Here is a 24593-nt window from a genome sequence, read left to right on the forward strand (position 1 = left end):
TCGCACTGATAATCAACTCCTCGTGAATACAGAAATAAATACTTAATTAAACAAAACAATGGCATAATCACCTGTACAGTATATCAAACAAATATTATTCATCTAACAGTACTCAAAACAAAGGCATGGAGTAGGTACGCCATGATTCAGATATCGTAGTTTACGCAAAATCAGCAAAATGTAAATAATATCAAATTGTGGCAAGAAATTCAATGATTAAATAGCTAGTACAAGAAAGAATAAAATGGTTACTACCTGTAATTACACCTTCAAAACACCACCACCAAAATAATCAAGAATAAAAGAACCGGGAACGCGTGTGCCTTCCGTCGACCTCATCGCCATCTTCTTCATTCCCCTAGTTTCGTTACGAAAATCCCCTAGTATTCGGCATCTGCGCAAAACGGTCGATTGGTTATATACAGAGCATATCATATTTTTGTTTCAGATGTAAAAGTGTGTTGCCTAACCATAAGGGTGGATTATCACAATCTGTTGATTTTTGTTGTAACTTTCGCTAGTGTCTTTGGCTTGGCGGCATTTGTTTTTTATTAAAGCTTGTTGTTAGCGGAAATATTGCGTTCTGAGTTATATTCATAGAGTTTTAGCTTTGTTCTGGTATTTGTGTTTAAGTTATATTCAGCCACTTTGATAGCGGGTACAATATTTTATGTAGGTAGTCGAACCTTCCACTTTAGGGGCGTAGCATCCACAACCGAGGACCGCCTTGCCCATGAGCGGGGACACATCAGTTAACCGTCGTTATGAGACCAATGTCAATGTCAATGTCAGGGGAGTGAAAGTGAAATTTATAACCACTCAACTTGAATTTATTTTTACAATAATATTGTACACCCTATATATAAAATATTATCAATAAAATTATGTTGGTATCCTTGGATAAATAGTAAAATCAACATATATATAAGAGAAGATATGAAAATCAAGCTATGTAATAGACCTAATGAGTATTAGGTACTCGATTTTCATTTTTAATTTCGTTAAAAACGCAGCGATTTTGATGAAATTTTTATCTGACGATTTTGAGGCGATTTCTCATCGATCTTGAGAAAATGTCACCTGGGAAATTCCCTGAACGGCTGGGGAGCATCTCGGTCGAGGTGTGCGCGGGCGGTTAAAAATTCGCCACTTCTATACGGTTCGGGTAGGGGCGTCACCGTTGGGGTTCAGGGTGGGAGAGGGGGATAGTTGGCTCAACTTTTGGTAAGGTTAAGAAGATTCCTGCGGCATCCGTCCGGGTAGCTACCGTAAGAAGCGAAAAAATTTGGAAAAAAATTCGTAGCTCGAAGAAAGAGACTTAGCATCCGATTCCGAATTTTTTCTGGAGATCGTGAGGGACGTTGGAGGAGCGTTGTTCGTGCGGGTGGTGGGATTTCGCACTAATACCCTAATCAGCCTAACACAGAACAAATAATTATAATATGCGGTCAACTCTAAAATTGGGCGCAAGTCTGTTGAGGCCAAAAAAGAGAGGGATATTAAATAAATAATAAAATTATTACCAGTGATTTTGGAGCCCATGATACGGTATGAAAGCGATAAACAGGAACCGGTATGAAATGAATAACTGGAAAGCGATGAATGGTTTTGTTTTCAGGTTGTGAACAGGTCTGGAAATCAGGTCCTTAGCTCAACAAGTGACAGGAAGAAGTGGGGATCTTTCTTTCATACACAAAAATGATTAGTGATAAGAACGGAAAGTGCGCGCAATTTTTTTATTATTGTTAGATAGTGACATCTAGCGATCGCCAATGTATTTAATTTTAAGGCAGCGTTCACACGATCTATAAAAAAAATCACGTCCACATGTTAGCTTGCATTATCTTTTATAGAATTCGGAAATTTGTGGAAGGGTCCGACGGATTTCCCAGCCGGCCCGGCGCACTCGGATTCAAAAATTAAATCTTCTTGAATTATTTATTGCTGAGTTGTCATCCCAAAAATCCGGGACACATCCCAATCATCTAGACAAATCAGCGCGCCCCCAGCGACACCAAACACTACCAGTAGTGAAATAGGCCAATTCTAAATCAAAGTCACTAAGACGCGAAAAAAAATCACTAGAAAAGTACTTAGGTTTGCTAGGGACCCCGTAATATGTTGTAAATTCTAACTCAAAAAGTCACTGGATGTGAAAAGTCCCTAGAAAAGTTTGAAACTCTGCTAGGTTTGAAATTGTGCTGCGTTGGTTCGTATTTTAGCTAGTGCAGTTCTGAACTAGGGTTTGTCAAAGTTAATGATTATTGATTTCGGGGGACGTGAGTTATAGGTCATTCGATCATTCGGGGGCTTGTTCCAATGAGATAATTGATTAATTGTCGGTTTCGGGGTATGGTCGGGTGGTTGCTGCTCCTTTTTTCACTTCTTGCCTTGGTATCTAGAGAAGTAGCGTCCGTAGGTGCAGCTTTTTGTTTGCACCGTCAGAGTTTTGTTCTTTCCAAACATGAGTGAATGCCATTTTTTCTTCTTCAATTACACACGGTTCACTATAGTAAACAGGTTAAACTTGTAGTGTACTTAACCTCCAGTTTCTATGCTAACTTCACACTAAAAAAACACGGAAATAAAATCAACCCGGCAACGTTTAAAAATGGCCACCCGAATGACTATTCCCTTCCCTCCAAAACTAAACAAGATCCCGCTTAAATTTGAAAAGTGGCACGTGATAAAACATTTAAGGCAAGGCCCCCTTACGTTAGTTGTAAGCAACGCTTTGACCTGAATCACAGTAGGGAAGGAACGTAAAATAAAACACTCAAATTGTGAAAAGTTTGTTTAATAATGATCGCAATTATTATTGATTGTAAAAGCTCGGAAATTTAAGTTCAAAATAAATTACATTGCAAAAATAAACTTTGAAAATGGTAGTTCACCGAATAAAAATAGAAATAGGCTGGGAAAAAAAGAACTTACCAATAAAAAAACCAGCCGTCAAATTAATATCAAATTGTGTTGTAAAATTAATTGTTTGTAATGATGTGAATGCGTAACATCAAATTATAACATCACAAAAGTAGCATGTAGACTTCAAGAGGTAACATAGACGTTAAAAACAAGTTTTGGGAATTATGGGTCAGGTAAGCAAGTACCAAGATTCTAAGAAAGGGTGAAATACACAGGATGTGACTCATCTTTGGTGCAATAAAGTCCTTTTGTTAAAAGCAAGATGGAAAATTACATGGCCTTGTAGGCAAATTTAACTAAAAACAAGATATGTGGAAATTATTGAATCGCCACTCATTTATCGCACATAGATTCTAAACTGAAGAGCTTTGATTAGCGTAATCCCGCTCCTGCAAGATAGGTAACCCGCCCCTGGTTTCGGGTTTCGAGCCTACAGTTGAAAGTCGAAGACAATCACGGAATTAGGTGTCGTAGCTCAATTTTGACTACAGTTTTTACCACCCCCGTGACTGCTTCATTCACGGAGAAAATTGTTAGTTACAAACAACAAGTCAGTACATACATCAAACGAATCGGTAATTTCCACATATTAAAATAAAATGATCAAAACTTATATGAATGTAACTTCAGGGACAAGACCAAGTAATCAACATCAATAAACATAAATTAAGCAAACATTACACCAAAAACGTAAACGATTACAAACAATAGAATAACGGTATTAAACATGTCATTCTGCATTGCGGTTAAACCAAGTAAATTTCAAAAACAAAGATTGAAACACACAAAGAATACAAAATGTGGCATACAAAACACAAATACGATATAAAGAAATGCAAAGATTACTACCTGCATTAAAAAAACACAAAATAACAACAAACATTTATGGAGCGACGCGTTCACGACCGCCATTCAAGACAAGATACCAAAACGTAACCCCCGTTTGTGCTTTCTAGATGCGCAGGTAGCTTTTTCCCACCTAGAAATTGTATGGTTGCCAACTCTAATAAATGTATATATCATCGTAAGTCGTATATACAGTGTGGAACCTCTCAAACTTAAATCAAACAGGAAGTCTGGGAAAAAAAAATTTTAAATTTTATTTTTGGTCCTTAAGTCAGCCAAAGATGCTCTGCCAACCCCAATCCACTATGCATTTATCCATGTCCGAAAGCGGATTCGAACCAGAGACCATTAGTACCGCAGTCGAGCTTCCACGCCACTGCCCCGCACACAGGCCGGCATTTCTTTGGGCTTGAACGATTTTTGAAAAATTTGGTTATGCAAGATGTCAAGAAGAGTCTCATTACTGGGCGCGATTTCCTTAATTTTGTTTGTTCGTTTGTGAGCGAGTATACTTTGTAAATGCGTGTGAAAGCTTAAGGCGCCAAGAAGTCGTGGGATGTAACCCGTTTAGTTCAGATTCAGGAAGAGTTTGTTTACTTTGCATTCGTCATTACCAAGCTTGCTGGGTAGCGTGCTTTGGGAACTTCACTCGAAGTTGAGTTATGTAGGACAAGCAATCTGATTAGGTAGATTGAACTCGTTTTATTGGTGGAAAAGGTCTTGCGCCCCAGAATGGGTGTCAATCGTGGGGAAATTCGCGTCAAGAGCCGTTAGAGCGTCGAACCGCCAACAGTTCTGGGAGTAGTTCAAAGTTTTTTGATGATTCACAACAATTCACACGCTAGGAGAATGAAGAAGGAACTAGGACCCGAGTAAAACGTTTAACGTGCGTTTAACTATTTATTTGGAATTTAAAAAGGCGGCGCAAGTTAGCACCATCTCCTTCGGTTTCTCAGAATGGACCCAATGACCGGCGCCGGCCACTTCAACGAACTGCGCCTTGGGAAACCTCGTCCGCACAGTCTCGTGATCGCTCTTACTAAAAAAATACAAAGTAACCAACGACCGAGCGACCCAAGCACTCACGGCAGAAAATCCGAGTTCCCTCCGGCTATAAACAGAGCGGGTTTGTCGAACAACTTACCGTCGACGTTCGGAAATTTACGAACGTGCTCGAAGAAGTTCGGCACGAGCGCGGCGAGGTTTATACGCCAGCCGTACGTTCCGTCTGGTTTCTTGATTATGTTCGTCATCAGGAAGGCTCGCAGATGCTTGCCCCTAACTCCCTTCTCCGCCAGTTGCCGATCTATGGATCGGCGTACATCGACCTTGTTGAGGTCGCTCGACGGGAACGTCACCTTACGCATCGCCTTTAGAAGGTTACCGATTAGGTCGAATTCGTGAAACTGAGGGTGATTAACTGGCGAAACGTCGACTACTATCAATTTCTCGACTAAAGGTGGCTAGAAGTGGAATTTCAGCAATGGATAAGCTGAGACGATGGTTACGTTTAGTAACGCGAAGTACATGGCGGCCCGTCCTCCCATAGAATGGCCCATGAGCGCAACCTTTTTAATGTGAAGGTGTTTCATCAGATGCTTGACATCTTCGACTAGGTGAAGATAGGTGTGCTCCATAACATGGGGGCTTTCGCCATGGTTTCGGATATCGGTGGTGATTATTTTACGTTGCGGTATCGTTCGTTTTACCAATTTTGTGGCTAAGTACCTCCAATTATCCTTGGTGCCGCACAGACCGTGTAAAATTATGACGGGGGGAGGTGGTGTCGAGACTTGTTGGGTTGCCTCGAACGTTCTGTACGCTACATTGACCGGTTCAACTTTGGTTGTAAAGTGTCTGCAATTATAAACCCATAATTTAATAATCCACGAAGTCGCTTTTAATTTCATTGCAAAATGTCATTTTTAAATAGTGATTGTCAAAATTGCAATTTTGGCATGCAAAACGCCCGGTTGCCATTTTTTTTAAATCTGCTTTTCCTGGGACTAATTACGAAATGGTGGTGGTGGCACCTAATACAGTTCGATCTTTCGCTGTATCTGTTGCCTACTCGTCTCATGCGCAGTTCTTGACATCTTAGCAATACGAGATATTTAGGGAGCCCTCTCATTAACATTCCCTCTATTTAAAATATGTTTTACTTGAGGGATAATCGACTTTCACATGAATACTTGCTATTTGGCATGCTCATATGTACCTTTTTGTGTTAAATTAATTTATTTTAACGGAGGCTAGAGTAGAGCCACGCCATTTTGATGTTTCCTATGGACCGGGTGACCCAATAAGACCGTTCCTCGGCCATATCTCGGGAACCGTTCGTCGTATGACTTAGGGGTAAAAAACTTATTAGGTAAATCGGTTATGAAGAATAGCTGGAAAATATTTTCAAGTTCTAAAAATGATCACCAGAGGGCGTAACTGTCATCTTAAATTTTAAAATTGCATTTTCTTTAAATTTCGCATAATACACTAAACCATCTTTTTTCACATTTTTAAAGAGAACCAGTTTTTATCTATCAATTTCGTAAAAACAAAAACTCAGTTATTTTAAAAACAAAGATGGTGTGGGGCGTTCAATTGTTTTTGCAATAACCTGCTGTAACTTCTTAACCGTTTGACCGATGTAACAGTTTAGTTTATTTATATTCAAATTTCAAAATTACCGCTTGCTACGTTAGGCAGGATATAGGTGAGATGGCGTCACTTGTACGCGTGCTTCTTTCCTCGCGCAGAATCGCGTAATTTTTTCACTTCATTTCCGTTTTAAAGCCAACGAGGTTGTACTTGTAGAGCGTGGCATTGTGAATTCTTCTAAAACCAGTGGGTAATATTTGCCATCATTCACGTAAAATCTCTGGCAATTTTACCTGTTTATTGGCGTTGTCGAGTAGAGTAACTCAGAAGCCGTTTTCTCCGTTGTGAGGCTATATCTGGTGGAAGTTCATCGCCCTACCTACATGTAAGTGAAATGGCGTTGGCTTTCTTTTACGTTATGTTATCTAAAATTCTTTCAGATTCACAACCTCTTGGATAATTTCCATATTTCATTGATTTAAGTATTTTTCATTACCCTCCTGACGATTTCAGGTATGTTATTAAAAATCTCGTTAAGGGAGTGTTACATCTTCATTACTTTTAGGGGGTCCATGTAGTAGACGAATTCTTGTACCGGTCAATCCATGTAGTAGGTCAATCCTTGTACAGACGAATCCTTGTAGGTAAATGAATTTGCATCTTGCGAATATTCCGGAGTACGAACACCTGTTGATTGCCGGCAGCTATCCGGCGTACCACCGAGTAGATAAGCGCTAACACCTAAACGATACCGGGAGCGACCAGCTGATGGTGGAATTTTCGGAAGATACGATCTTTTACACAACCTTTTTGTTATTTGCTTCAATACCATTAATCTAGTGTAACCTTCCGACGATTTATGATCGGAGCTTTGTATTTTGTTCGCATCAAGTGTTTGAGGTCGTGACTCTCTTCAAGAGCAACGCACCTGTATTTAACGTATGGGTAAACGAGCCGGCTACGAGTAAGCTATTTTTGGCCCTTCCGGCTCATATAATCGTTCCGAGCGTTGTAGCTTGGGGTTTGTTTTTGTGTTACAGAACTGGAACTTCGAAGGAGAGCTCTTTTTCGGAGAAGACAGCGTATGTGTTATTCAAGGTAAGATTTTTAATTTACTTGTACCCAGTGTTGCCTATATGAGTTGTTATTCGGGTTAACTTAATTCAATCTTTGAATCCATTGAAATCTTAACTACATTTTTGCTCGATCATTGTTGTAGGGGTCTGGTAACGTAATCATTAAGGAAGTGTTCATGAATTTATTTGGGGATTGTTTTTGTCATTTAAAGTATTTGTTATTGTCGTATTGAAGATACATTTTATTTGCCGATCCTGCACCGTTTTGCCAGGATTAATAAATCAGAATTGCTCGTAGTGAATTTATTATTTGGCTCTCTTGTGTTTTCCCAATTTCTATACAGGAGAGGTCAGAATTTGTGCAAAATTGGGTGGCGCTCAACTAATCATTTCTAGTGACTACCAAAGATCAAAAACTTATGTTATATGCCCGAACGAACAAACCGCTGTGGAAGATTCTCATCTCGAGCCCTTCTTTTAATTAAGAATCTGAGCTAGCTGGCCGTTTATGCGGCGGGGTTTGAGTTTTACAGCGCCGAACTAACCTCACGTTATACCGATTGTAACAAATTTGGTATCGTTGAAAAGAGTATTCATTGGGAAACAAGAATCGACCAAAATATAGTTAATTTAGTTGAATCCTTCTCCGCCAGGGGGTTAGTTTGGACACTATGATCCAAAATCCTAAAAAAATTAAAAAAATCATAGGGAATGATATGACTTTTTCTTTATGTAAAAGTAGCCAAATAACACCCAAAGAGGCAAGTGAAAACCGTTTTTTGCACTCCTTCGTTCTAAATCGCGGTTTCCCAATAAAACACGAACGTCGGGAACGTCAATTTTACAATTGACGTTAATTGACGAAATTATCTATTTAGTGCCGATCATAAACTAAGAAGTAGTACGATGGAAGAGTAAAAAAGAAAAAATAAATACACTTTACATCATTCCCTGTAGTACAGGGGCAAAAATAAGCTTAAACCAGAAGTTTTGAACAATAAATTGACATTTTAAATTTCTAGATTTCTACTTTATCGGCATAGAGGACTTGATTTTTTCAAAAGAATTATAATGTCGCAAAAATCTCGCGAAAAGGATTTGAATTTATATAAATTCGATTTAACTAATCCGTGCAAAAAATAGAATACATGTTACGTGCGTGAACAGTATTTGCTTGATTCGCGCGACATGCGTCGCTCGTGCGCGTTGCGCACTCGCGCCGCCAAACTTCGCGCTCATCTGCAAAATAACTGTTCCCGCACTAATAATGTAAATAACTATTTCAAAATCTCGTTCCTAACCTCAAATATTGGGAAAATGAAATTAATTAATAAAAATGCTTAAATATACGGTATTTCCGATATTTGTCGATGGCGCGAAAGATTGTTTGGAAAAGCACCCTACACTTTTAGGTAGGCCTTGGAAAATTAAATTTGTAATCTTTTCTAAAATGCCGAATTCTAACCAAGAAGCATTTAATATGCTGACGGCGATGGTTCGTGGTCGATTCGGATAAGGCAAATAGAAGATGTGGTCAGCAATGGTCGCATTTTGAAAATACTCAAAATATATCGCCAGCATATTAAATGCTTCTTGGATAGAAATCGGCATTTTAGAAAAGATTACAAATTCAAAAAACTGCACTTTCTGAATGTAAAAACAGCAGAGTAATTTACAAATTACTGCTGTTATTATTTTATAATGCATCGTGTTTCATTTGTTTAATTTTACCACAAACACGTAAAAAGTAAATTTATGATACAATTTAAGCAATTTTATTAATTAATTATTTAATCTTATTTTCCCAATATTTGAGGTTAGGTACGAGATTCAAAAAACGGTGTTCACTGGCCTCTTTGGATGTTATTTGGCTACTTTTTCATAAGGAAAAGAAAGAAAAAAAGTAGTGATGTGGATTGTAAAATAACGATTTGTAAGTTACATAAAAAACGGTTATATTACGCGTAACTTACAAGAGGTCGGTTTTTTTATGTAATTTATGTCTTTTATGAAACTTACGTAACTTACGTTTTTTATTTAAAAAACCGTAATTTTTGTAAGTTACATAAATGTAATACCTATTTGATACATTTTGATCGGTACTACCACAGACCATCAACGGTACTACCAACGTAAACGATTCACCGTTGAATTTAGTTAGGTTTAATGAAGATGATACAGCCTCTAATTCGCGATCTGGAACTTCTTCCTCCAAACGACGCGTGATGGCGAAATACCTACTGCTTGGGTATTTTATTTAATTCACCAAAATATATAATTTAACAAGTGTTTTTATTTTCAAACACTCACAAAATTCAAAAAGGTTTATAGAAGAGTAAAAAAAAACATAAAAAACATAAATGACATGTAATTTTACAAAAATATTTGTAAATTACATAAAAAACATAAATTACTGGCAATTTCACTGTAAAATTACGCTTTTTTAAAAAAAATGGTAAGTTACATAAATTACATAAATTACATAAAAAACATAAACAATTGGTAATTTTACACGTAATATTACGCACTTTAAAAAAAACGTGTAGGTAATTTAACATCACTAGGAAAAAGTCATACCATTCCATTTGATTTTTTTTAGGATTTTGGGTCATAGTGTCAAAACTAGCCCCCTGGCGGAGAAGAATTCAACTAAATTAACTATATTTTTATTCTCATTGCCCAAGGAATGCTTTTTTCAACGATACCAAATTTGTTAAAATCGGTCAAACGGTTAAGACGTTACAGCAGGTTATTGCAAAAACAATTGAACGCCCCGCGCCATCTTTGTTTTTGAAATAACTGAGTTTTTGTTTTTACGAAATTAATAGATAAACTGGTTCTCTTTAAAAATGTGAAAAAAATTTCTTTTTCTACAACTGTCAAAAAAACCTGTCATTTTCTGACGGATTTCGAAACGCGAAGTACTAGATTTTTAAACGGTTAATTAATAAGTAAGGTTGCTATTGACAACGTGCGTGAAATCGTCAACAGTAAAAAAAAGTATTTCGCGCACGTGACAGAGTTGAACTTAAATAGCAAATTTAATTAACAATCGGTTCAGTTGTAGAAAAAATATTGTATATAACGCTAGCGCGAAGTTATTTCGCCTCGTCAAAATACCTTCAGTCTCAATGCGCGAAATTGAACTACGCGCTCTTGTTATATAAATAACTATTGTTTATTATGCGAAATTGAAAGAAAATGCAATTTTAAAATTTAAGATCCCACTGTTGGTCATTTATAGAACTTGGAAATAATTTCAAGCGATTCTTCATTCCCGATTTACCCAATAATTTTTTTTACCCCTAAGTCATATTACGAACGGTTCTCGAGATATTGCCGAGGAACAGTCTTATTGGGTCACCCGGTACATGCAATTTATAATTTTACGGGTGGTTTTATTTAAATTGATCGTACATGTATTTTAATGTGTTTTTGTACTACATTAATTTATCATGTTTTCCACTTGCATTTATGATGGGTCGTGTGTTTTGTTTTTGTGAATTTGTTTAATTGCATTTGATTCGATTACCTGATTTGTATCATACAATTTGAGATGTTACATTTATGTGTATTTTCTCTATATGTGCTATAGGTGATTTATTTCATGTATTTGTGTGGGCTATGCCGGTTTTTGTCCTCTAGAAGGTTTTCCTGGTGCAGCCTTGTGTGTGCGTGATAGATTTATTCGTTCTTGTTATTTCTTACGCATAAAAGTTCTGTAGGCCAGTAAATGACCGTTTTGCCGTGTAATTTTTCGCGCCTCGACGGATTTGCTTCAAAATTTGGATTTAGGTTCCTCTTACCCTCTACTTCAAAGGTGAACTTGAGCCCAGGGTTGCTTTTACTTGGGGGGTGAATGCCACCCCTTCTCGGGGAGGAAAAAAGATACGTTCAAAATAAGTCCGGAAATTGATAAAAAAATGTTGAAGTCTTTTTTTTCCAAATAACTATTAGTGTATTAGTTTAGTTTACTACAGTGGGCAATTTTTCACTAACTAAACTAATACACTAATAGTTATTTGGAAAAAAAATGACAATTTTTCAAAATTTCAAAATTTTTTTTTACTTCAAAACTATATTTTTTCAAAAATAAGCACTTTGCACCGGTCAAACTTACAGATCATATAAACAATACATAAATAAAGTAAACTGTAAAGCGGTAACGCTTAATTACAATTGGGGTGCTAATTAGGGGGTGATTTCCTCAATTATTTTTACCAAAAAAAAAGGACCAACTTTATTTTGAGCGTAACTCACTTAGTTTTGATGCTAGGAACTTTTCTTAAAACAAAAAGAAAGGTTTTTTCAAACACTTTAAAAAAGTATTCATAACTTTTCCCCGAAAAGTGCTTCATTTTTTGGTTATTTCACGTTGAAGTACTCGATTTGGAATTTGACGAATATGAACCTACTTTTCATGAGCTACAACTTTGCTTCTACTGGGTCTACAGACTTCATACCATTTTGTTTGTCTGTTTATAAGCTATATTTTTGCTAAGAATACTTTTTTCGATACAATACTTACTTTTAGAGTTATTTGCGAAAAACCGTCTGAAAACGTACTTTTTTTTGTTGAAAAATGAACATTTTCACTCGCAATTAACTCGAATACTATTGACTTAGTGAAAAAACTCTATAGAACAAAAGTTGCTTAGAATTACTCAATTTATCAATTTCCGGACTTATTTTGAACGTATCTTTTTTCCCCCCCGAGAAGGGGTGGCATTCACCCCCCAAGTAAAAGCAACCCTGGGCTCAAGTTCACCTTTGAAGTAGAGGGTAAGAGGAACCTAAATCCAAATTTTCATGCGATTCGGTGGAGACGCGGAAAATTACACAGTATCGCCGTATTGCACGTTCATTTACTGGCCTATACTGTCTTTTATTTAATTCCCTTCCCGATTATGTCTCACGTCCCAACACGTACAATAACCGATTACACAACGTAAGAGTTCATTCGTGCCGACTGATATACACATTCAAAAGTGCCGGGAATTGTCCATCGTTTCGATTTAAAAGGTAGGTGGCTCTGCTCGTTGTTTGCCATCGGTAAGTACAGGGTAAGTCAACATTTTCAGTGCCGGCTTGAGAGACTCCTAGGATCATTACAAACGTAAAAGAACATACAGACGGTGAGGTCAAGGTCGTGAACGGTGTCGGTGGCGTGAAGGGGCTCGTTTTAAATATCGTACACGCAGACAAACTTACCGAAAAAATCACGATTGATGTGTAGCCGTTCAACGGATTTCTTGGGCGATAAACTTAGCCGCTGCTGCCCGTTGACTGCCGCTGGCCGTGCCCATTACGCTATTAGCGTTAACGCTATTTTGACATATGAGCATATGTACTTTTAATTTGAAATAACGTTGACTGTAATTGGAACGGCATCGATAACCAAAATCGCTTGCCGCCCAACGTAGTCTGTGGTACGTATCCTCATCCTTGTTTGGCCCGTTGTTTGTATAATCATCCTTGTCTCGCGCATTGTTTTGTAAAACGCATAAACACCACATGAATGAAGCACGATATACATACCTCTATCCATATCTCTTGTCACGGCGTCCTTGCATCATTTGTTTATGGGCGATGCCATTCCAGTCTAGTTCAGTGTTCAAGAATTGCTCAGTTTAAGAGAAAGTGGTTGGCAACAACGTTTATGTATGAATTTATTGAAAAGTGACAACACTGTATATAATTAAAATGTAGTCGGGCATGTCTTGTCTATTGAGTGGGACATGTAATTTTCAAGTTCTGATGGCATCTATGACATCGTTTGTAATATAATTGTTTATTCATATCTTTGTTTATATATTTAGAATAAACAATAATAATATGTAGTGTTTTCCATGGTTTGTATTAATAAAGTATTTTGCCAGTGTTAAGTGAGAAGATAAGGGGGTAACTCATTCAACAAATGTTGTTACTCAGGTTAAGTAGGTAATGTTTCTAGTTGCCCTAGGCTCTCGTTCTGTATTGTTTAATGCCAAAACAGATTTTTAACATTTCTTTATAACAATATTGTTGTTAGATATGGATGAAAACGATGACACACTACTCGTTAAAATCGAACCAAAACAAGAAGAAGAAATCCATTCCTTTCTTCAGGAACACATTTCAGTGAGCAATGAAGTTTTGGTGACGATAAAGGATGAAGTTACCAATAGTACACAGTGTTCTAAATCTCCTGATGAAAATGTACAGCAACAATCTGACTTCCAATGTCACCTTTTAACTCGGTATGAAACAGTATCTAATGATTTTAAATGTGCTGCTTGTGATTTTGAGACTAATTATAAAAGTAGCTTCAATAGACATCTTTTAAAACATAAAGTTTCGAGGGATCTTAAATGTGCTACTTGTGATTATAGAACAAATTTTAAAGACCTCTTGAAACAACATCTTTTAAAACATAAGGTTTCTAAGGACTTTAAATGTGCTACTTGTGATTATGTGACAAACAATAAATATCACTTCAAACTACATCTTTTAATACATAAAGATTCTAAGGATTTTAAATGTGCCGATTGTGATTATGGGACAAATTATAAATCCGATCTTAGACAACACCTTTTAATACATGAAGTTTCTAAGGATTTTAAATGTGCTCATTGTGATTATCGGACTAAAGCTTCCAAGGATTTTAAGTGTGTTACTTGTGGTTATGAGACAAATTATGCACAGCTCTTCAAACGACATCTTTTAACACATAAAGTGTCTCAGGATTTCAAATGTGCTGATTGTGATTATGGAACAAATGTTAAATGCTACTTCAAGCAGCACCTTTTAAAACATAAAAGAGTAAGTTTTTAAATGTGGTAATTGTGTTGTGAGTGTGAGATAAAATAGATTTGGCCCTGAGTTGCAACTTTTGGGACACATTAGGCGCATCTTCAAATCATAGGAGATGATTTCATAGATACTTAAAATTGTTCCGTTACAAATAAGTAAATTTCACAAAATGCAAATTACAAAAATAAAAATAGTTTATTTATTTATTTTTGAGTGGGTGTGGTGCTTTACCAACCCATCGCACTATACATTTACAAATATCATTCATGAACGATAAAATAATCAGTTTGCAAAACTTTCAAATGTTCACCCAAGCTTAAAAACTCGCATACCTTATCAACCACTTTTAGCTCCTAGAGAACACCAAAAACTCTAAGTTTGTAAAATTGTTCAAATCCCCCCTCTCCCCCATTTTTCCCGTGTGCTCCACCACTCTGAGTGAAGCCTTATTTCAATCTGGCCATCCTAGTACTGTATTAAATTCAATTAGAATCCCACCATGTTGCCATCTACATGCGAACCCCGTAACTTACGTTTACCTTTCGACGTAAATATGGTGTGAAACATCTCTACAGACGAAGAATCACTTCAAACTTCTTAAAGAGTTAACTTTGTAATGACGCGTGCAGGACAGTAGCGATCAAATTCCTAGGGATTTGATTCCATCAAAAGATTAAGATCCTGTTATTTTTATCACGGAGTGTGAGATAAGATAAGTCATGTGGCCGGCCGATTGGAGAGATGCGACCGTCTCATATGACGAATAAAGTAAGCGCGCTAGCGTTACCTGCGTTGATTTCGCGCAATTGCTCTTTAGCAATACAGATTTTAGTACGCGATGGGTCCTGTAATTGAGAGCTCATTTAATATATAGAGATGACAGTTATTACTTATTTACAAAGGGGGTAAAAAAGATATGTCATAAAGACAATTAGAGAGTAACTCTCCGAGCTCTTGATCAGGAATCATATCACAAATTCAAATTTTAATGAACTGATCCTCAATACATATGCTTTAAAGTTTGGTTGCATAATCAGAGTGACCACATTATAAATCTTTAGTAGTCTTGTGCGTTAACAAATGTTTTTTTAAATAGAATTTGTTATTCGTTGCATAAACACAATGAGAGCATTTTAAATCCTTGACTGTCTTGTGTGTTAACAGATGTAAGTTAAGATGAGTTTTAATGTTGGTTGCATAATCACACTGGGCACATTTAAAATCCTTCGATGTCCTGTGTGTTAAGAGATGTTTCTTAAAATTAGGTTTGGTACTCGTTGCATAATCGCAGTGTGCACATTTTAAATCCTTGGAAGGCTTGTGGATTAACAGATGTGCTTTAAAATTGTATTTGTGATTGGTTGCATAATCACAAATACGGCACTTGAAATCCTTGATCGTCTTGTGTGTCAACAGATGCATTTTTAAGCTGCGTTTCATATTAGTTGCATAATCACAGTGTGCACATTTTAATTCTTTGGAAGACTTGTGGGTTAACAGATGTAATTTAAAATCGAATTTCCTATTAGTTGCATAATCGCAATGAGAGCATTTGAAATCCTTATCAGTCCTATGTGCTAACAAATGGTTTTTTAAAACGGATCTGTTATTGGTTGCATAATTACACCGTGCACATTTTAAATCCTTAACAGTTTTGTGTGTTAACAAATGCTCTTTATAGTGTGATTTATAATGAGATGCATAATCACACTGTGCACATTTAAAATCCTTGACAGTCTTGTGTAATAACAGATGACTTTTAAAATTGCATTTGTTATAGGTTGCATAATCACACTGTGCGCATTTGAAATCCTTGACACTCCTGTGCTTTATTAGATGATTTTTAAAATTGAGTTTGTTATGGGTCGCATAATCACACTTTGCACATTTAAAATCCTTGATAGTCCTGTGTCTTAACAGATGTGTTTTAAAATTGCATTTGTTATTAGTTGCATAAATACATTGTGCACATTTAAAAACCTTAGAAGCCTTGTGTGTTAACAGATGTCTCTTAATATTGGTTTTGGTATTCGTTGCATAATCACAGTATGCACATTTTAAATCCTTTGCAAGTTGGTGTGTTAACAGATGTTTTCTAAAGTACGAGTTAATGTTGGTTGCATAATCACACTGCGCACATTTTAAATTCTTGTCAGTCGTGTGTCTTAAGAGATGATTTTTAAAACTTAATTTGTAATGGGTGGCATAATCACACTCCGCACATTTAAAGTCCTTGGCAGTTTTGTGTATTAAGAGATGTCTTCTGAAGTGTGATTTATTAATGGTTGCATAATCACACTGTGCACATTTGGCGGTTTTGTGCGTTAAAAGGTGTCTTTCAAAATGGAATTTGTTATTTGTTGCATAGTCACAATGAAAACACTTGATATCCTTGTGTGTTCGTAAATGTATTCTCAAATTAACTTTATAATGGCTTGCAAAATCACACTGAGCACAATTAAAATTTGTTAGTGGCAAATCTTTATGTTTAATCGCTAATTCATTTTCTTGCTGATCCTTATTTTCAACTTTCCAATTACACCCGACATTATAATAGCCCGCATGAATCGTACTTTCATTTACTTCATGTTTGATTCGTTCGTGAACGTCATTGCTAAGTATAACTTTGTCATCTACAGATGCAATTACTTCTTCTTCTTGCTTGATTTCAACTTTTACAATCGCCGACATTATTACACCAGAAGCAGATACAATGGTGAACAGGTCCTTCAGGAACTAACCAAAAAGAATCGATATTCGGCAGAAGACGTTTCCCAAGAGAGCGCCTTTGGTTATTTCACTTCTCCTCGAACACTTGCAAAGTAATGAAATTCTTTATTAAAACAAACCATGAAGATCACACTACACAAATGATATGGACGCCATCTTAAGTTCATCCACCCGAACTTATCTACACGTTCTACAGTGTTGTCACTTTTCTATACGATCATACAAACGCATTGTTGTGATTAAACTTCTCTTAAGTGAAGTATGCTTGGTGTATTTAGATTAGGGTGACTTCTAACATTGACGAATGTGTGTGCCTTGTTGTACGTAATTAATATCTTCCCATGAGAAAGAGCTCGGGCGCTAGAATAGAAATGTATTCTAGAGCTAAGGCACAAAAGGGATCCTAGGGCCATCGAACCTTCTACTTTAGAGGCATAGCATCCGCAACCAGGACCGTGTTCTGCTTAGGTAGTGTTTGTTGCTTCAATTTACTTCTGATTAACATAATTTGGGTTTTTTCTCTTGTTTGATTGAAAAGTATTTAATAATCCCCAGTGCTGGCCGCATTCCAGCACGTACATCAATCCTACAAGTAACTAATGTTGCCTATCTTAATGTCACACATACCTCCTTCCATAGGGGTTGGAGGCTCCAATATAAATAAAGTATATAATACAACATAATAATAATATGGTTTCGCTTATCAGTGTCACTTTTCTTTCTTCTCCGGTTATGTGGTCCACTCTTCTCCAGTGTACCTGGGGTTGGGTTTTGCGGTTCTCATCGTTGTCCTTCTGGTGTCTATTGCTGGCTGGTTCGGGGGCGTTGGTGGTGTGCGGCTTTGATCTGGCTCCGGTCGGTGTGTCTGGGGTACCTCGGCTGGGCTAGGTTCGGCTGTTGGAATGGCTTCTGTGCGCCTTGGTTCTCGACTCGGTCCCTCTTCTTGAAGTTGAGGTTGGGGTGGGGCCCTGAAGTATCGCTTTCGTAAGAGTGTGCGGTTCCTTCGGAGGATGCCTCCATTGTCCTGTTGTATGAGGTATTCATGCTTTGGGAGTACTTCGGTGACAGTGCCTGATATGGTCCATCGCTTTGTTTGGTGGTGCTGCACCATCACAGGTGTTCCCACGGGAAAGGGCTGTAGGGGTTTCGCCGTTGCCTCGTAATGGGCTTCGAGTTTCTCACGCCTTTCTGCCGCTGTTTCGTCCAATTGCCGGAATGACCTCTCCCATTTGGGGTCGTATGCATTTGGGTGGCGAGGTAGCATTTCCCCACATGTTCGCCCGTAGATGAGTTCGGCTGGTGATCTTCCTCCGTATCGTGGAGTGTTCCTGAAAGCCATAATTCCAGCTGTTAATTCGTCCGGGTCTGGTCTTTTGGCGCCTTCCGGAGTTGCTCCTCTGATGATTTTCTTCATCGCCTTGACCGCGGCTTCGGCGCGCCCATTAGATCGTGGTAGGTGTGGTGATGACGTTTCGAGGGCGACGCCCCATTTCTTCAAGAATGCTTGCACCTCGTGGGACACGAATTGGCGCCCGTTGTCGGGTTTTAGCATCACCGGTCTTGCGTGGTTCATGAATGCGTTGCGGAGGGCTTCGATGATTCTCCTTGAAGATGTGTCAGTGCCGAGCGTTGTGATGTCGGGCCATCCGGAGAATTCATCAGTCAAAACCAAGTAATGGGTATCGGCTACTTCGAATAGGTCGGCGTGGAGTTTTTGGAAAGGGCGCTCTGCGTCTGGGCCGCGTTGCATGGGCTCGTGTGGTTGCGATGGGAGATGTTCTTGGCAGGGTCGACAGTGGCGGATCACGTCTGTGACATCGGTTGCAATTGTTGGCCACCATACTGTCATCCTTGCTCGTTCCAGAGTTTTGGAGATGCCCTGGTGTGCCGCATGTAGGTGGTGCAAAATTTGACGCCGCATGGGGCCTGGGACGAGTAGGCGTGGTCCGTGGAGGATGATGTCATCTTGCGCGTACAGAGATTCTCGCTCCTTGTAGTATGGTGCTAGCAACTCGTCCTCGCAAAGGAGCTGCTGTTTGCTGTCGGGCCAGCCGTGGTGTATGCGCTGCAGCAGTGCTTTGTAGGTGGGGTCCTGTTGGCCCACCCGTCGAATGGTTTGAATGTGCTCCTGTTGAGCGTCTAGTGATGGATTTGGTATGGCCGAGTCCAATTGGGATATGGCTGTGGCAATAATAAATTCTCTATCTGCGTCTTCCTCTTGCGTGAGAACTTGGTCTGCTGTTCTAGGCTCGTTTCTTGGTTTGCGTGAGAGGGCGTCTGCGATCTTGTGGCGTTTCCCAGCTTGCCATCGTGCGGTGAAGTTGTAGCGAAGCAAGGTGGTCTTCAGTTTGAGGAGCCGGTCGTTTTGGATTTGGTCCAAGCGCCTGTTGTTCAAAATGGAGACCAATGGGTTGGAGTCGGTGATGATCTCGAAGTGATCCAGGCCATCTAGGAAAAACGCGCATTTCTTTGCCGCCCATGCCACCGCGAGCGCCTCTAGTTCGGCCATGCCGCTCCAGTTGGATTCGTGCTTCGCAAGCGTTCTGCTTCCGCACTGGACCGTTCTCCACGTGCCCTCGTCGCATTTTTGGCGTAGGAGGAACCCAAGCCCATGTAGGCGAGACGCGTCTGTAAGGAGCTGGGTTTGTCGTCGTGGATCGAAGTACGTTAGGTGTGGTGGGTTCGACAGGACGATTCGTGCTTCCTCGAAGGCTTGTTGGTGGTAAGGTTGCCATGCCCAGTCGGCCTTGTATGAGAGGAGGCTCCGTAACGGTTCTAGGATCGTAGTGAGGTCGGTCGAGAACCCTCCTAGTTGCTGGGCAAGACCCATAAAGGATCGAAGATCTGTTCGGTTCTCTGGGACTGGGAACTGTCTCAGGTCCTCGGTTAATTCCGGGTCGATTTGGTATTGGCCCTGTTTGACGATGAAACCCCCAAATTTGACCCTTTTCATACCAAATTGTACTTTACTTGGGTTAATTGAAATGTCGTGGGCGTCGCAGGCTTGTAGTACTCGCTTTACATCCTGAATGTGTTCCTCCCATGTCGTTGAATAAATCAGTATGTCCTCTACGATTCGGGCAATGTGGGGGATGCCCTCTAGCGCTTTGGCCATCCTTTCGTTAAAGACATCACTGGACCCATGCCACCCCATGGGCATTCGGCAGTACCTCATGCGCCCTCTGGGAGTGATGAACGTTGTGAGTTTGCGACTTCCTTCCTCTAGGTCGATTTGATGGAACCCTTTGAGGCCGTCCAGGACTGTGAAGTACGCTGCCGTCTTTGGTAGGTGGCAGACTGTGTGAATGGGGGATTGGGATGGGTAGATCGGACGTATTGTCGCTTTGTTTAGTTCTCGTAGGTCCACCGTGATGCGTGCCTTTGATGGGTCTTTCTTACGAGTGGCCACCATTGGGTTAATCCATTCCGATGGGTCGTTGGTGTCGTCAGCGAATTCTATGATGCCCGCGGCCACCTGCTCGTCGATCTCCCGGTTGACCGCCTCCTGGAGGTTGAGTGGGATGGGGCGTGTCCCATATTGTTGTTTTGGGCTCACATCACGTCGTAGTTTTATGGCGACTGGGCCGCCCTTCATGGGTCTGCAGATTCCGGCCAGCGGTCTTGGGAATTCTTGGCGTAATGCGTCCCAAGCTGTCTTCCGTGAAGCGTCTGAAATCGTATGTCCTGGTGCTTTGGATGTGGTCGGGCTTGCGGCTGTTGCAGAACAACCATGCCCGACTAGTCATTGAGTGTTGTTGATTGTAGGTCGGTGGGGGCTAACGAAAATCTGTAGCTCCCGGCACACTTGGCGTGACAGCATCGGCTGTGCGAGGCCGTCGATGACGTATACGTCTGCGATTGTTTCCCTGTTGCTGGGTGCCCATGAAACCCTGGCCCTAAAGATGCCAACTGTGCGGAGGTTGTTTGGCTGCCCATCGGCTTGCCTCGGGGATTGTGGTGGTGGTTTGGTGTGAGTTAAGTCGCTCGTTGTCAGGCCCAGACGACTCAGGTCCTGGAGGGGAACGCATGTTGTATTGCTTCCTGTGTCCGCTAGGCATGAGACCCGTCTGCTGCTGATCCCCTTCCAGTGGGCAATTGTCACCGTCTCCGTGCCGAGCTTCTCCAGTGGGTCCAGTGGATTCTTGAGGGTGGCAGTGTTGATCTCGCTCACGATGGAACTCAGTGCGCCTTCGTCCTCACTGGTGTCTGTTATGGCATTGGTTTGGGCAGTGGGCCGAGGTCGGCCTCCTGCGTCTGGGAAGGTAGGGCAGCACCTGTCGTAGTGGCCCTTTTTGTTGCAATGGCGGCAGGTGGCTTTTGCTGCTGGGCATCCTTTGGTTTGGTGCCATGGTTTGTCTTTCCCGTGGCCACATTTGCCGCAAGTACCTCTTTTGTTCTTGTCAATCTGTTCCTTGGGTGGCACACGTGTGTTTTGCCTGAGTCTGCTGGCCATTGGTGTGTCGGTTGTGGGTCTAGCTATTATTGCTTCTGCATTTCTTCTTGACGCCATGATGTTTCGGGCTAGTTTCAAGGCATCGTCCAGTGTGGCTGTGTTAGGCAGTTGTAGCAACTTCTCCGTGATTTCCCTGTCGTTTATCCCTGCCACTACCTGGTCGAGAATGCGTTCTGACTCGGGGTCAGCCTCCTGTGTGAACTTGCACTTCCTCGCCATGTCCTTGAGTGCAATCATATATGCGTCGCAGGTCTCGTCCTCGGTGCGTATGCGGGCCTGAAACTCCTTTCGATAGACGCGTTTGTTGGTGCCGGCCTCCAAGTATTCCTCGAGGCCGCAGATGATTGTTGTCGCGTCTTGGCGTTCTGCTTGTGTCAAGGGAAGGTTGCGCACCACTTTGGCTGTACTCGGTGTAAACGTTGTCTTTAAGGCGTCTACCGTAATTGTTCTCTTTGCTGCACGCATTGCGGTCGTGACTTCGTCTGAGGGTGGTTTCGTGTAGTCGGCCTCTAAAAGGCGATTGATTCCCGAGTGGCCTTTGAAGGTTTCCCAATCCTCCTTCCATTGGGTCCAGTCGACGTTGTCGACGTCGAGTGTCGGGGGAGTGGCCCTACAAATAAAGTACCTGGGGTCTAGTTTCTCCATTGCTGGTGGCTCGCTTGGCGTCTCGATTTATCCGGAGCGCTTGTTTCCACAAATCCTGTCATCCGCTCGCACAAATGCCTTAAATTCGGGTTTCTTTTAGCGGTTGGATCCTACCGACTGCGCCATGTTTGATTGAAAAAGTATTTAATCCTCTCCAGTGCTGGCCGCATTCCAGCACGTACATCAATCCTACTAAGTAACTAATGTTGCCTATCTTAATGTCAACACGTTTTGATTCAGGTTCCCTGGTGCTTTTGATCCAACACCTCGGTCAATTTTACCGTTGAGAGGACGAAAGTAAACATTAGTCAGTGGCGTAGGGTTTATTTATTTTTGTGGGCAACAAAGTTTATGTTTTATTTCCATGTGCAAACGTAATAACTTTTTTAATATAATATAATATACTATTTACTAAATATTTATGACCAAAAGCTGTATGTGTTTAAAAGGTCCCTATTGATGTATGATAAGGTATGATGATTTGATACTTCGAAGTGGGAACTTAGAAGGCGAGTTAGAAGAAAATTTAAACACATTAAAATGCGAAAATTCCAGATCAGAAAATTCCTGTATGCACGTCTATGACTTCAAAACACTTACAGCTTTTCCCAATTTCAAAGGGCCCCCATAAATTAATACACCACAATCAATAAGTCCTACACTATAAAAACGCTTAAAAATTAAGGAATCACGTTTTAACAGCGTTGCCGTTGTGATGCACTAGTCACCATAAGTTTTTTTGTTACGCCGTTTAATTGTAAGTTAAAATTGTTTGGGTTATTGAACTCTTATAAGCATTTAAAAATCCATTTAGACTACTCTAGATGCATATGTTATTAATATTCCCTTAAAAACTATCTCGTGAAATGTGACAACTTTAGCCTCCTGCAATGTTAGTAAACAAACCATAATATGATGGCACCATAGAATTCTATGGATGGCACGCATAATAAGCATCAAGGCATCTCTATCTTTATTTCTTACTCTGAGGTACAAACTGTTTGGTTAGGACCACAGAAGATATTCTTTATTAATTGATGAGAACGACGCTGATCCTGGATACCAACTTTGCGTTGCGAATCACTTTAGAATTTAGTGCAGTTTCATTCATGGAGTCACGACGAAGGCTATAATTAAGGTCATCACGTCTCTTGATTAATCAAGCAATGCAAGTTCACAACACCTGTGGAAATTCTGGGGGGGGGGAGGCGCCCATCGCTAATATACGACTTTTGATCCCCTAGATGCAACCGTACGTCGTGACTTCTCTGCCAGCAGCCGCCATATAGACGCATAGTTGAACAGGATTCAGCCCTGCATTTCTTTCTAAGGCTTATGGCGCCTCTACACGGCACTTGTTACCTCGAGCATTTGCCATCGTTGCAGCTATTTAAAAAAAAATAATCGAACGGCCACACCGTTGATGGTGGTTGAGGTTATTTTTATTACGGTCCGCCTTTTCCCGTGTATATCATAATACACGCTATGTTTGGTTTCTACCTATTAATAGAACCAAAGAGCTCTTGGATAGAACGTATTGATTTTGGTCCAAGGTCTACACTACGCGAGGATTGATTCTGCGAGTCAAAGTCGCGCCTTTGGAGTGCACTGATTCAGGTTGAGAGGTTCCACCCTGTATATACAACTTACGACGATGCACACATTTTCGAGAGCTGCACTTTTTAGAAGGAGATAAAGTCGCTCTATCTCTACAGAAAGCTGTCTGCGCCATCTGGAGATCACCAAACGCGGGTTATACGTTTGGCATCTTGTTTGTAATGGCGGCCACAAAAGCATCGCTTATTTAATGCAGATGTTTGCATTTCTTCATAATTTATTTGCATTTTGTATGCAGCATTGTATATTTTCTGTGAGTTTCAATCTTTGATTTTGAAGTTGACTGGATTTAACCTTAATGTAGATTCATGTGTTTGATACCGTTAACCTTTTGTTTGAAATCGGGTTCCTTTTATGTGTAGTTAACTTTACTTAATGTTTTGATTGCCCCAACTACTTAGATACATTGCAAAGAATAAACAGTTTATCCTGTCAATTGTGTTTTATTAATATATGTAACAAAATTCATTAAAAAAAAACTAACACAAGTCTGAATTAACATTGCATGGAACATAAAATCGCTATCACTATAAAATGTAGTATAATATATACCTACTATAAACTTTACACTACAAATTTTGTACTTATAATAAAAAATGTGAGATAATTAGGTACAAATTTGATTAGATCAATAATGGTAAAATTACATTGTATAAAAATAAGATAAGATCCCTAAATTGAACTTGGTTTTTTCTACATTGATTATATGTCTCATTTCTTAGGGTTAGTTAAAACATGCTGAAAACTCAAAACTGTCTCAAATATAAAATATTAATACTTCAAACTAAAACTTGTTATTCTACTGCTAAACTAAGTGCACATTTAAGTATCCGAAATTAGATAAATTAAAATTATTCATATGCATGCAACACATATCAATATGTATTCATCTCGAATTATCACGTTATGACTCA

At 39.8% G+C, this 24593-nt stretch overlaps 2 protein-coding genes across 3 annotated transcripts; one reads left to right on the forward strand and one right to left on the reverse strand.

Annotated features, from left to right (window-relative positions):
* Positions 1 to 4671: 4671 nt before the first annotated feature.
* LOC116172780 (protein ABHD11-like) lies at positions 4672 to 5690 on the reverse strand. The gene is made up of 3 exons (XM_031490044.1): positions 5280 to 5690; positions 4858 to 5234; positions 4672 to 4810 (listed from the first exon to the last, which is right to left on the reverse strand). Exons 1-3 carry the CDS (start codon positions 5679 to 5681, stop codon positions 4672 to 4674), a joined length of 918 nt encoding a protein of 305 aa, XP_031345904.1. The 5' UTR covers positions 5682 to 5690.
* Positions 5691 to 13153: 7463 nt separating this feature from the next.
* Positions 13154 to 17413, forward strand: LOC116172669. Of its 2 annotated transcripts, XM_031489917.1 has the most exons (3): positions 13154 to 13378; positions 13474 to 13681; positions 16874 to 17413. In XM_031489917.1, the coding sequence occupies exons 1-3, from the start codon at positions 13360 to 13362 to the stop codon at positions 17058 to 17060; spliced, it is 414 nt and encodes a 137-aa protein (XP_031345777.1). In that variant the 5' UTR covers positions 13154 to 13359; the 3' UTR covers positions 17061 to 17413. The 2 variants fall into 2 exon arrangements, 1 of the variants encoding a protein (XP_031345777.1); XR_004145727.1 differs by lacking the exon at positions 16874 to 17413 and having other exon boundaries at positions 13154 to 13382; positions 13474 to 13999.
* The last annotated feature ends 7180 nt before the right edge of the window (positions 17414 to 24593 follow it).

The sequence above is a fragment of the Photinus pyralis genome, unplaced genomic scaffold (assembly GCF_008802855.1).
Source record: "Photinus pyralis isolate 1611_PpyrPB1 unplaced genomic scaffold, Ppyr1.3 Ppyr1.4_LG5, whole genome shotgun sequence".
NCBI classification, from domain to species: Eukaryota; Metazoa; Arthropoda; class Insecta; order Coleoptera; family Lampyridae; genus Photinus; species Photinus pyralis.